The sequence below is a fragment of the Acartia tonsa genome, chromosome 7 (assembly GCF_053477335.1).
Source record: "Acartia tonsa isolate MP-2025a chromosome 7, ASM5347733v1, whole genome shotgun sequence".
NCBI classification, from domain to species: domain Eukaryota; kingdom Metazoa; phylum Arthropoda; class Copepoda; order Calanoida; family Acartiidae; genus Acartia; species Acartia tonsa.
In genome coordinates, this window is record NC_137266.1 from 28,139,828 (window position 1) to 28,153,789 (window position 13,962).

Genomic DNA, 13,962 nt, shown 5'->3' on the forward strand with positions numbered 1-13,962 from the left:
TGTTTTTTTTTCTTAGTAAATTTGATTTGATTGTTTCCTGAAAATATCCAATATCTCATATTCTTCCATCCTAAGAAAGATGATTTTGAAAAGTGAAAAATAGAATTTGATTCAATGGGTGGTTGGTATATTTATTAAAAGGTTGTATTAAAGTAGGACACATGCCATATTAATTAGAGTAAAGTTAGATTCGATTAAAAATGTATATATGCTAAAGAATATAATAGCCAATAATAATTCATATTTGGCTGGAAGTATAAGTCTCGCAATATCAAAAGATTTAACTAGATCTTTCAGGGAAGCTTTATTGGCAAGTTTAATAAAAATACTTTTTTAAGGAGGGTAAATCAACCCAACCAACACAGTCCTACCTGGATGTTTTCTTGGCCAATAATTCAGCCAGATTTCCCCCATCTGCAAATTCCATTTCTAAAACAAAATTTTATAGTGTTCTTTTCTTGAACCAATACTTGTTGAAGCAAATTTGCACATTGATTTCAATTATACTAAAGTAACAGGATGTCATTATGTATGTATTTTGTTTATAAAGATAATGCAACTCGTTCTTTAATTTAGTGAAATTATATATTTGTCTCTTGGGAATGTTTTTGGCTATTGTTAGAAAATTATGACTAGTTTCATATATATTCCCATTTAGTCTACAAAATCCATTAAAAACGGACATCTACAGAATGTCAACATTTCAAACAGGGAATTATTTACCTATCATAAGAACTCCATCTTTCTCAAAGCTGTCATAGTAACCAATAATATTCGGATGGTCCAGTGTTGCTAGCACTCGAACCTATGGATTAATAAATTTATAGATTGAAATTATAAGGGGAAAGGTTTGAACACTCGTAGTTTGTGCGACTCAATCAAAATTTAATCAAAGAAACCAACAATTTTAGCCAATGAATGAGTGAACGTACTTTAAGAACTTTGGGGACAAGTATTTACCCTCCTTGGATATTTGAGATAGATTTTTAAAAGCAAAGAAAGATATATGAATACAAATACTAATACAAAAAGTTTAAAAGTTTGGATAAGAAAAGCCATAGATATAGAATAGCTGCTCATTGAAAATAAATGTATACCTCATTCAGAGCCATTTGTCTTTCGCCAGCATTTAGATCCATCATATTTATTTCCTAAATGTAACAAATGTCATCCATTATCCCTTTTACTATTGCCTTAAAGCCTTCAGTCCACGTTTAAATTGAATGTGTAAGAAGTTTTGACATTGCTAACATGTTCAATCATGAATGAATATATCGAGTATCTTTATATTAAATGTCCATGCCGAAGAAAAAAATAATAAAATAATACTATACCTTTATTATAACTAATAATCCGTCATCTTTTTTCCTAAAAAATTTAAAAATCAAATCTAAAAAATTTATTTTGCTACTAATTCTTAACTGAGAGTGCCTGTGAAGGATTGTTAGAGATCAGTCAACATACCCAATCCATGAGCAATAACTCAACTTTGCACACAGAGTACTTTTTATAGTACTATAATATGCCATTTTTTACTTATAGCAGTATATCCAATACAATAAGAGTTTTGACATTTAGAAAAAGTTATTTTCAAAATGATATGTATTTTTTACTCAATTCTTTAATAACCTGAATAGCACAGCCGCTCCAAAAGCACCTTTGCCGACAGTTCTTAGCTTTTCATAGCCTGCCAACTTTTTCACTTTGTCCTTGTTTACCTAGATGGACAGATAGAAACATAGTATATTGGATAGATTATTAAATAGATGGATGGATAGATTGATTAATAGAATGATAGATTGCCTGATAAATGAATAAATAAAAACATTGACTGGTAGATGAATGCAATAAGAAATTAATAGATTGATGGTTACTGGTTAGATTGATAGTTAGATTGATGTATGGATTGATGGATAGATTAAGGTATAGATTGATGGATAGATTGATGTATAAGTAGGTGGATAAATTTATGGGTAGGTAGATTGGTGGATATAATAATGGATAGATTGATGGATAAATGTATGGGTAGATTGATGAATTTATGAATTAATAGACGCATTAATATAATAGTGGATAAATTGATAAATAGAATAGAGTGAAAAAAACCCAGTTATTTAAATTAGGTATTTATTATAGATTTATAAATGTAAAGATATATGTAGTGATAATTCTACACGAAACATATGTATAGTAGAAATAAGAATAATCATAAAAATGAATGTTATTCCAATATAAATATTTTCGATTGTTTATTGTTAAGAAAAGGCTTTGTACTATTATGGTCAGTTCTGTCCTACAATTATTTATATCATTGTATTTCCAAATATTGGCTACGCCTCTAGCTCATATTTGACTCTCGATCATCTTTCCATCTAAATACATTTCTACTTATCATATTACCATTAAAGTAAAAGAATAGAGAGGGCATTAGCTATATGTAATTCTTTTCTCAGGGCGGGTACCCTGTACGTACAGATTTTGTATTGGGTCTTTGAAATCAGCTAATATCGTCGGAAATATAAACACAGCCAAAACCCTACAAAAGAAAAGAAGCAATTTGGTAGCAGAGGGAAGGGTCTCTGCCACTTGGGCAGGTAGTTGTCAGGATTATTCATCTACACTACACTTATACATTTAATTTAATTAACGTATCTATCTTTCTATCCATCTATGATTGACAGTATCATTTATTCTTTAATGAAAATTGCAATTTACTTTGGTACATTATTTAGATATTTTTGATCTATTTGCGTATCATATTATTTGAACTATCATGAATAGATCACGACGAAAAAACTTTCGTACGAAATTTCTATACGTTCGAAAATTCTAGTGATCACCCCATCTAGCCATCCTTTAATCTATCTATTCCTATACAATTATGTACAATTTAGTCCAATAAGTATGAAAATAATTGTATTACTGTAGAAAATATGACCAATACATTCAATTATATGCTCTACTGTGATATTTAGTAGCGCAGCTACTTTATATTATCTTATTTCTAATTAAGATTAATGTGAAAAACCCAATTTCGAAAGGTTTTCTATTGATATAGGTAATAATTTTAGTTCATTTAACGATCTTTGAATTTAAATACCACTCTTTTTTGGCACGCTTAAATGCAAATGGCATGTCTAAATATGGATAATAATAGTTTGAAAAATATAACCGCAGCACTCCGCATACTTTTTTAATCTAACATAAAGTGCTAGAGAACCCTACTATATACATTAAACATCCATAGATGTAAAGAAATAAAAAAGAAAATATATGCAGTAAATTTGATTATTTAATACTTATATTTGCGGGAACTTTTGTTTAATGAAATCTTCCAATTTTTAACATTTACAAAACAGCCTACTTTATTGCATCAAGATCAATGACAGATCTAAATAGGAAATAAATGTCTATATATGAGCTCAAGTTTTCCAAGCAATATATGTTTAAAACTCATAGTGCTCCAATTATCCGTAATAAAATCTCATTGACCAGAACAATAAGACCCATTATTTTACTGTATGAAGAATAAATTCATTATTTTTATTTCATGTTGCTATTTGAATTATATTGAAGTATTAAATTTCTATCCATAAAACAGAAAATTTAAAATTATAATGTAGTAAATAAAAGAAAACTTAGTTTTAAAATAATTTTATACTAGCGATACATACGTAATGTGGTCAGATATTGAACTAAAATTTATCAGTTAACTAAACATTTTAACCCTTTCAGGGCGATAATTTGAAATAAAAAATATTAAAATCCTGAAATAGTTTAAAGAAAGAAATCGTCAGGGAGAAGATAATGATAGAATAGGGTTAATAGTCAGAATTCAGATAACCAAAAAAAAGTAAATAAAACATTGAATAAACCTAGCCAATAGCGAGATAATTATAGCGAGCCCAACTCTAGTTTTCTATGTGGAACAAAATAATAGTTTTTATTTATCAGATTATTATATTATACAAGGGTGATTGCATCCGGAAAGGCGTAACAAATACAAGTACAACAAACACAATTATTTCCATAAAAAGTGCAGCAATATCATGTTTTAGGCGTAAACAATAAAAGTAAACTATTACACAGTAACAAACAATGTTAAATGTGAAAAAGCAATAAAGTATGAGTAATAGTATAGATTTATAATTTCGATAACTACCTGGATCCAGGGTTGGAGACCTTTCTATACTGCTAGCAAATTACTTTCTGCTCTTTTGTAGCGACTTGGCTGTGTTAATATTCCCGACGCTATTGGCTGATATTCAAAGACTCAATTGAAAGTCGGCAAAGGGTCCACTGGGTGGGGACAGTTATTTAACCCATTCCCCCTTTATTGTTGTTTTACTTTAATTAAGAAACTGACATATTTACAAATTTAAAGCATAAAAAGATTACCTATATCAATTTCATGTCTGTTTTGTTCTATGTAGGCTTTTATATTTATAGGAATAGAACAACATCAGATAAATCTTCCATTGACGTATCCCTGAATTCTAATCTAATTTCTTGTCCCTTACCTTGAGAAGGTCATTTTCATTTGTAGCCAATTTATCAGGATCAAAGAAAAGATGGCCAACACATATCTTCTCTTCTTTATCTATCTCTGCTCCAATAAGGGTTCTAGATAGATATATAGATAATCAGATACTTAAAAGTAAAACAAATTTTTTACAAATGTTTTAGAGGATTTTTAAAAAATTTATTAATCAGATAGATAGATATAATATTAGATAAATAAATACATGGATATGTATGGAGATAGATAAATAACAATACATTGATAGAAAGATAGAGCGATAGATAAATCAAAAGATACATTAATAGATGAATTTATAGATGCTATGATCAATAAATTGATAGATACTTTGATCAATGAATTGATAGATAAATTGATAGATACATTGATAGATACATTGATAGGTTCATTGATAGATACAACTATAGATACATTGATAGATACATATAGATACATTGATAGATACATTGAAAGATACATTAATAGATACATCAATAGATACATCAATAGATACATTGATAGATACATCGATAGATAAACCGATAGCTACATCGATAGATATATCAATAGATACATTGATATATACATCGATAGATACATCGATATATACATTGATAGATACATTAATAGAAACATTGATAGATATATCAATAGATACATTGATAGATACATTGATAGATACATTGATAGATACATTGATAGATACATTGATAGATACATTGATAGATACATTGATAGATACATTGATAGATACATTGATAGATACATTGATAGATACATTGATAGATACATCGATAGATACATTAATAAATACATTAATAGATACATTGATAGAAACATCAATAGATTAATCTATAGATACATAAATAGATACATTGATAGATATTTCTGTTTCAAAATGGTTTCAAGTAGATAGACAGATAGCAAATTTGATTCTATAGATCATACCTATGAACTCCAACTTGACATTGTACAATAAGTTGTAGCTCTCTAGCAATCAAACCACCGTCCACATGATCTGAAATTATTAGTGAAGAAATAATAATAAAGCTTCTCTGAAAAGCACAATTACTTAAACGTACAAATAAATAGCAAAAATGTAGCCTATGTGAAGATTCTAAAATTGAGAATTTAAATCGGTTCAGTAGTTAGCAAGACCTTAACTGACAAATAAAATGTGTTGTATTTGAAATTAATTACAATACCTGCAGCGTAGCAGCCAAGAAAATCTATCCTACTTTCATCAGTCAATATATCTCTAAAATTAGAAAATATTAGGAATGAAAATTTAATTTTCAAGAATGTACATATTTTTGGAAATAAGTATTTTTCTGAATTATTATTGAATTTTTGGGTAGAATTTTGTTATTTTATGTAAATAAATTTACCTGGATAAAACACCAAAAAAGTTTTGTACTTGTTTATCTGATACTAAAGTCTAAAGAAATATTGTTTCATTTTTTTATTAAAAACTGTATGAGTCAGATTTTGTATACACAGCTATAAAAATGAAGTTTTACCTGTAAGTTTATTCTTTTCGCTCCAATTTCCGTCAAAAATAACTCCTAAAAACAATAAAACATACAGCTATTTTATAAGATAATTTCTATTTCGTTTTGCACTTCCCATAACATACTTACAAACCTTCCCTGGGTTTATATGTTCTGTAAAGGAGAACCATCATGCATTAGATCTGTTATTTAACCCAGAATAAAAAATCTAAGTTAATTATTTACCTTTTCAGAGCCATGCAGTAGAAAGGCAATATTTTGAAACTTTCTTGCTCCAGCTTTTTCTTGAATCAGGCCCCAAATATCTTGGAGGCTACAACTCTCATAGCTGTATTTCAACATTAATACTCCAGGTAGCAAGGAATCTAGATGGATAGTTAGAAAGATAGATTACCAATTACCTTTTTGGGGCGGGATTCTTCTTCGTTTTCAAGTTATCATTTAGAGAACCCAAGGGCATCATTCGCTTGTAATGGGATTGAATACTCTAACGCCCAATGGTGGATATTAGGTTAAGTAACATTCATCAGACAACCAATCCTTTGATTGCACGACCTTTGTCTGAAAAGTCCTAACTGTGCATGGTTGATGAGTTTCGCCTGTTTATGGGTTAAGGCATTCCCCTACTCTAACTATTTATGTCGCGCACCTGACATAGCAGCAGTAGGAACCAATTTTAACGTCTTCAGTTATGACGCGGTCTCGGAACGAAATTCTAACCTATCACCTTCCCTTCGACGAGCGGATACGCTACATGTTGAGCCACGATCGTGGGTTAGATAGATAGATAGATAGATGCAGTACCTATTGCTGCTTTGGCCTTCCTTGCTCTGCTTGAAATTATCAATAATTCACTTGGTTCTCGCATGTTTATCTGTCATTAGAATATAATTTTTTATTAATTATGTTGTCTAATATTTTGCTAATAATAGATGCTTCGCCCCTAAATTTAACTATTTGCCATAGACGAAGTTTATTGAAATGAAAAATTGTTTTCTCCTTTACTAATTTTACTTAGTACTAGCAGCTGTGTCCCTAGCAACTAGGGACTCTAAATTCATAGGTTGAAGAAAGGGGCAGAATAATAGCCTAAAACCATCCCAAGGTTCAATAATAATTAAAATAGCCCTAACCATCCCAGAACCTATGTGAAGCTTTCCTAAATTATAGTATCGGTTTACTAGCTTAGTAGATTGAAATCTTAATCTACAGACAAAAATTACTTACTACTTTATATAGTACGATATTTAATATTTTTGTGGATACTGCAGAAATTATATACATCCATCTTTTTATTATTTTTTGTTTAGGGTGTGTTTTTTTTAATGCCCCCCCCCCCCCGCCCCACCCCCCCCTTCACTATATAACTTCCTTAAATAATAACATAAAAAGCTAAATATAATCGTTTTACTTTTATGAATACAAGATTAATTTGTTTCACATATAAAACATTTTTATAGATTTGCGTATTTTTTCCGCCAACTACAATTACAAGCTTTCTCTACAAACTAATCAATATATTTATATTTTTTGCCTTATTATTTTTATTAAAACCCAATTTTAAGTTACTATGGTATTGGTTCAGCTTTCTAATACTTATTGTATAATTAGATACATATATAGTGATACATATTTCAAAACATTATTATGTTTGTATAAAAATATTGAAATAGTCTGAAACTAAGGAGATATATTTACTTATTTCTTTTTTCTTTGAAAAATAAACATAACTTTATAACTGTAAGTAAAAGTTCCTTTTATAGTTCGAGGGATTAAAAAAATAGGATAATAGACAATAAGTTGCGTAAGTATCTTGTCCATAGAGCCTTGTGTGTAAAATTCTGTCTTTAGTAGTTGGTAAGCTTTGATATAATTAAACCATTTTTGTTCCCTCCTTTCTTATTATTTAAACTTATAAGTAGAGGGTTGACTTCTTCAAAAGTTCTACAATGCGACGAGAATCTTTTAAAATTATACTTTTAATTGCACGACATTAGATTGAAAGTCCTAACTGTATACCCTGTCAAAGTGTGTAGTTACAATGTCAAATTTCTACATGAGTATCTAGTCAGAAATTCGTAAAAACTTGGTTATGTCAAAATTATGTCAGCTAAGACAACTTTTATTAAAGCCATATACACGAAATAGACTATTAAAATCAACTGAACGCCTACTGTATTAACAGGGACAAGGGGCGAAAAATTAAAGTACATCCAAAACTAAAAAAAAAGACTATGCGAAGGATACAAAAAGGATGACTTTTAGAGTAGCTAACCGCTTAAAATATTCCCTTTGCTTTAAAAGCCATTAAATGGATTAACACGTATTGATATCACAGTGATGCACAGGGTGGGAGAGGTCAATGACGATAAAATAATTCTTACTCAAAAGTTAATCAATACTTTTCCCCAATATCCACCATAGAAATATTTCAGCGGTAAGGTTTGAGGAAGATTTTTTAAATTCGTCATCCTATCCCTAATTCCTTGCATTGATATTAGTTTGGTAACTAATCTATGGATCATATCAATTGATCACAAGGATTTTTGGAAAACCAGTATCCCTTTAATGTATTTTTATACTTAAATCTTTAGTTTTAGCTTGTCCTTACATCAAAAAATGTAAAAAAAAGTTTTTTTCATTCTGTGTGTAGTTAATGATCTGGGTAACCGCTTGACTTTAAAATGAAGCTATTATAGGTCCAGGAGTGGTTTATACCTTCAACCCTCTCACGTTAAATCACCCCAAGAAAAAAAAAACACAAAAAAGTATTTTAATATTTTTTCCTCAAAATAAAATTCAAATTTGAGGGTAGACTTTTTAAAATAAAGTCTTTCACTTTTTGGGATAAATTATTCCTTGTTTTTTTTCTTTTTGTGTTTTTGGTTACCAAATGGTTTTATTGTGATTTATTATGAGATAAACAGATGTATGGATGATCTTTTTTGTTGATAAAACATTTTTTGGACAATTATTCTTTTTTTATCAAATATATAGGGAAATTTTGATATTTTCTACTTTTTTATAATTTTAATAATAGCTTTGTATTAGCTATAGCTATTTACATGATTTTTTTTGGGGGGGGGAGGGTGGAGTTTTATCTCCTACTAAGGATGTTAAAATAAAGTTATTTATAAGTGTTAAGTAGCTCCTTTGCTTCTAACAAAGTCACAGAAATAAAATACAAAAGAAGATAGTTTATGGGGTTTATGTATCTCTAATAGCAGCAGAGAATTTTACGTTTCCTCTTAAACTTTGCTTACGACCAGACGGGTAAACGTAGTAATTATAGAGAAGCACTGTTTTGAAATTATAATTACAAGATAAAACAATAAATTTGAAACAAAAGAACAAATTGTAAAAATATTTTTGAGGGTGTAAAGGAAGAAGTGCAATAACTAGGCAGGAAGGGGACAATGCTAGAATGATTTTAAAAATAAAAAATACTATCCCCCCCCCCCCCCATCAAAAAATGACATAAATAATACTTAACTCACATACTTTGAGGGGAAGATTCATTTACTAGCCATTGGCCCATCCTACTATCCTTGAAAATATCGCACTACAAAAGACAAAAGATGAAAATTGATTTAAAATCAATTTCACGCTAAATATAAAGAAATCCAGAGTTCTAACAATATCACAAAAAAATTGTTTTGAATAGCAGATATAATTAAAACAAGGATGGCAACATCAATTCGCAGCACAGCACATAATCATATAAGGTATATACAGACGAACAAAGTCCAAATTGAAAATGGTAACCAAGAATAATTTTTGTCGCATCGTATTACAGACAGCTTTCCACATATATTAAAATATAAAATTAAAAGATTAAAACCATTTTTTATCCCTGAGGGGCTAACAAAATTGGTATTAGTTTTATGATTTTATTCGTGGAAAATTGCTTGCAATACATGATTATATTGTATGGTCGAGAACCGGTTATTATCCAGCGGTTTCGAAGCCAAACTAAAAAGTACCAGAATAAGTTACAAAATTAAATGTTAAACAAATTAAGTTACAGAGTAGCATCTACACTAAAAGGTTCTAAAAGACTTGACATAGCTAAATTATTATTTTAACTATTTTATTTGAAATTTTTATAACAAAAGCAATATGATTCAATAATACACCCCACCCAAAATGTGGTTCAAAAGGTTTTTTAAAAATGTTATAATATGTTTCTCATATTAGAAGGCAGTAGATAATTTTTATATACAATTGTTTGGTATTTCCCCCCTCTCCCTCCTCCTGTCCAATAAAACATATTTGTTTTTACAAATCGGGTAAATTTTTCTTCTTCCCCCGAGCTCTAGAGAAGAAAGGATGAAAACAAAATGATATCAAAATAATCAATTCAGGTCCTCTTTACTAAAGAACTCAAAAAATTAAGTTGTAAGCGAGATCTTTTAGGCCTAACTATACTGAAGAACTTAAAAGTTCAGTGGTTTAGTGAGATCTTTACTGACAAACAGAGAGCCTTACTACTTTAAATTATAGGAATATAAGAATGTATCACTGTAATCAACGCAAATTCCTAACTGTTAAATACTTTTCAACGTTTTGGATATGAAACAGACTTTCTTGGAAAATGTCAAATAGTTTATAGTTAACTGTTTGAAAACAAGGATAACTAAACACAACAAGTAGCGGCGTTCACTTGTTTACTGATGTTTTTGTAGATATTTTAATGAAAGAAAATATTAAGCTGACAACTTTTTAATTGGTCTGGAAAACTATTAATTGAGCATTTATCAAAATTAGGTTGATTTGATTCTTTATTGACGGTTCAAACATGTTTATATACAACGTAAATGCAGCGGTTTAAGAGCTTTAAAAGAAAAATTCAATCTAACTGAGGCTCATTTAATTATCTGTTTTTTGTTATCAAGAAAATAAACTGAAAGAGCAGTATAAATAAAACGTTGATTGTTCAATTTTCAATTCAAACTGTGAAATAGTCTTTTATGGGTGCACATTTAATGAAGCAAAAATGAAAATTAAAAAAAAGGTGGAGGTTAAATAGGGGGGGGGGGGGGACATGAAAAAACATTTAAAGACGTTAAAAATGGTACAAATGCCTTCGGCACCAAAACTGTTTTTTTCTTACAATTTTTAAATTTAATATCCGGGGAAAACTTTCCATAATACGGTAGGGACGCAGCTGTCTATCTTAAGTAACAGCATATTTAAAAGCAGAAACTCTAGCAAAGATATGAAATAATACGGTTCAAGGAATATTTTTTTTATTGTGTAATATCAAATAATTAGTGTCTGCTTTAGCGGTTTTTCTACCATAACAGCTTAGTAAGCTTTCCCTGTAAAGAGTTATAGTAAAAAACATAGTTAGCAGTTAGATTAATAATGTGATAATAATAAGTAACTTTTGTTTAATGCCTGATATTTAAACAAGAAATAAAAATTTGTAAAGATCTGTTATACAATCATATACCTTTCAAAATCTAATGAATTAGCTACTTAAATACACAGCAGTGTGTTCAAATACCTCAATGTTTATTATGTAAAACCGAGATTTAATCAAGAGATAGCGAATTTTACAGGCTTAGGTTTATTGTATACATGGTCGGGCTTTTAGGGATTCAATGGTAAAATATTTTTTCAGGAAGGGAAAAGACAATACTAGATAAACCTGTCTTCGTCCTGAATTTATCCTTGAGTAGCAATAAGAAACAAACAACTTTCTAGATGAAAATCTAAAGTGAATATGTAGTCACTAGACAATCCTATAATACAAAGATGTAAGGTTTTTTGTCTGTTGCTAAAGATGTCGGAAGATGTTGTCCGAAGCCCAATAAATGTCTTTGTATGGTTCAAGGCTATTTTCTTTAACATTCCGCCTTCCCCTAGAGACTAGGGTAGAAGCAACTAGTTTAAAGATCAATAAATAATGTAAAATAGCATATAATACACGTAATCTTTCTTTAAAGGTAGTAAGAAAGCTTGACGTATGGATATTACCTAGTCATATAGTTGCTACGCTTTTTACATCATAACGCTCAAAAATATTCATTTTATAAGTTGCATCTTAAATGTAACATTTGAAAGTAGAAGATGATCCCAATATAAAGATAGCATCGGGTTAACAAACCAATAATTTTATGTTCTTTCAAAATAGTAAGATGTTCTTGCGTTTATCTTTACATTTTTTTGTTGCTTTAGATCCCAAAAGCATACAAATGGATTAGTGGTCTTTCAATGAAATTAAAAGTGATCTGTATGTCTTAAAAAGGACAATAATTATTAACTTCGTTTTTCAGCAATACTCTCATGATATCAAAACGAGCCAACCGGGCCCTTGATTGCACGTTGCTCTCCTTGAAGCTTGAAGTCTTAATTGTGCATTACAGATGGTTATATCTGTTTAAGCACTGATAAAATTGCTAAATTGACTGAACAACTGATTTTATTACTTATTAAAAATTAGTAACACAATATTTTATTACAAAATAGATATTGATGTTTCCCGTTTTAATCTTCCATCAATTCTTACTATATGCGTGACATTCTAATTTTATTTGAATGCAAAAAGGAGAACCCCCCTGCCCCCCCCCCCCCCCTTACAAAATTCTGTGCATGCCACTGTGTACATTATTTTACTTTAAGTAAAAATGTTTAAATCTTATATACCCTTTATTTTAAAGAGAGTCTTAAATGAATAGGACAATTCTAACATGCCTAAAAAGTTAACGATAAGAGATATTCGTTACGTACAGACGGATGGATGGACCGACCCTTATTATAGAAAAGCTTTGCTTTGAAAAATATTTAGTTAAGGTAATCTATCTTATTTATTATTTCCCTAACTTTCCCTCTTTTATTAAAAAAATGTTTACAAACCGTTAAGAAGCTAAATTATGCATGGTGAGAGCCAGCTATAGAACACAATCTGCGTTAATCAATACTAAACAATTGTTAATGTGTCCAAAAAACTTTTTTAAGGTTCTCTTCCCCCCAATCAATTTTAGGTCTGAAAAGGTTGCAATTTGCTATGGTGCACACTCAAAGAGCGCTTGTTGTTAAACACAATGGTTCATTTAGATGCAAAATAAAACAAAAATAACTAGTGTTTGCCATTTCATGTTTAGTATACGAGATATTTGATTTTTAACAAACAAAGCCAATTGAGTTAAAAATCAAGGATGAAAAACTAAATCAGTATTAGAGCATGAAATAATTGTTACTAAAAATACAGACAAATTAGTTTTAGAGCAGATTTTTAGATGTGCATGTGATCATAAATCATGAAAAAAATTATTCCAAAATTCATAAAACCTTTCATATGTGCATTTATATGCTTAAATATGTATAATTTTGTATTATGACTGACAGACTGAATGACCAAGTAAATTATATACTGGATGCTCATTGGTGTAGGGAATATTCTTTAAAAAATGAGCTGTCTTTCTTGAATAGCAACCAAGAAAATCATATTTCCCCCATGATGTTACAGACTTATGTGAAGAGCTTGATCAATAGACAGACAAAGTGAATTATAGAGTAGCTTTGCCACCAATAAAAAGTCTTATATTGAAAGTAATACACAATGTAAACACTTTTAGCTTTTTTAACTTTTTCAAGAACCCAGTAATAGTGTCCGACTGATTATGACGTAACAAAAAAAATTAGCCAATGAGAGGACATTATTGACCAATGGTAAAATTCATAGTGGCCTCTCATTGGCTATTTTTTTTGTTACGTCATAATCAGTCCGACACTAATACTGGGTTCCTTTTTCAACTACAATATTAATCATTTGAGCTCATTTCCCAAAAGATTTTACTGTTTTTAAGGGGCAATTCAAAACTAGAGAAAAAAGTTATTTGTTTATTTTTCATAAAAATTGTATCTTATTTCTAAGGAAAAACTGCCATGCTTGCCATTTGTGGAGCAAAACATTATATTGAAATC

The 13,962-nt window shown here is 29.6% G+C and overlaps 1 protein-coding gene across 1 annotated transcript; it reads right to left on the reverse strand.

Moving 5' to 3' along the window:
- Positions 1-12: 12 nt before the first annotated feature.
- On the reverse strand, positions 13-6,902 carry LOC145324483 (uncharacterized). Its single transcript, XM_080167067.1, has 13 exons — positions 6,835-6,902; positions 6,256-6,395; positions 6,040-6,084; positions 5,908-5,957; positions 5,725-5,777; positions 5,468-5,537; positions 4,521-4,623; positions 1,630-1,718; positions 1,335-1,368; positions 1,098-1,151; positions 724-805; positions 372-429; positions 13-70 (listed from the first exon to the last, which is right to left on the reverse strand). Exons 1-13 carry the CDS (start codon positions 6,896-6,898, stop codon positions 13-15), a joined length of 900 nt encoding a protein of 299 aa, XP_080023193.1. The 5' UTR covers positions 6,899-6,902.
- Between the last annotated feature and the right edge of the window lie 7,060 nt (positions 6,903-13,962).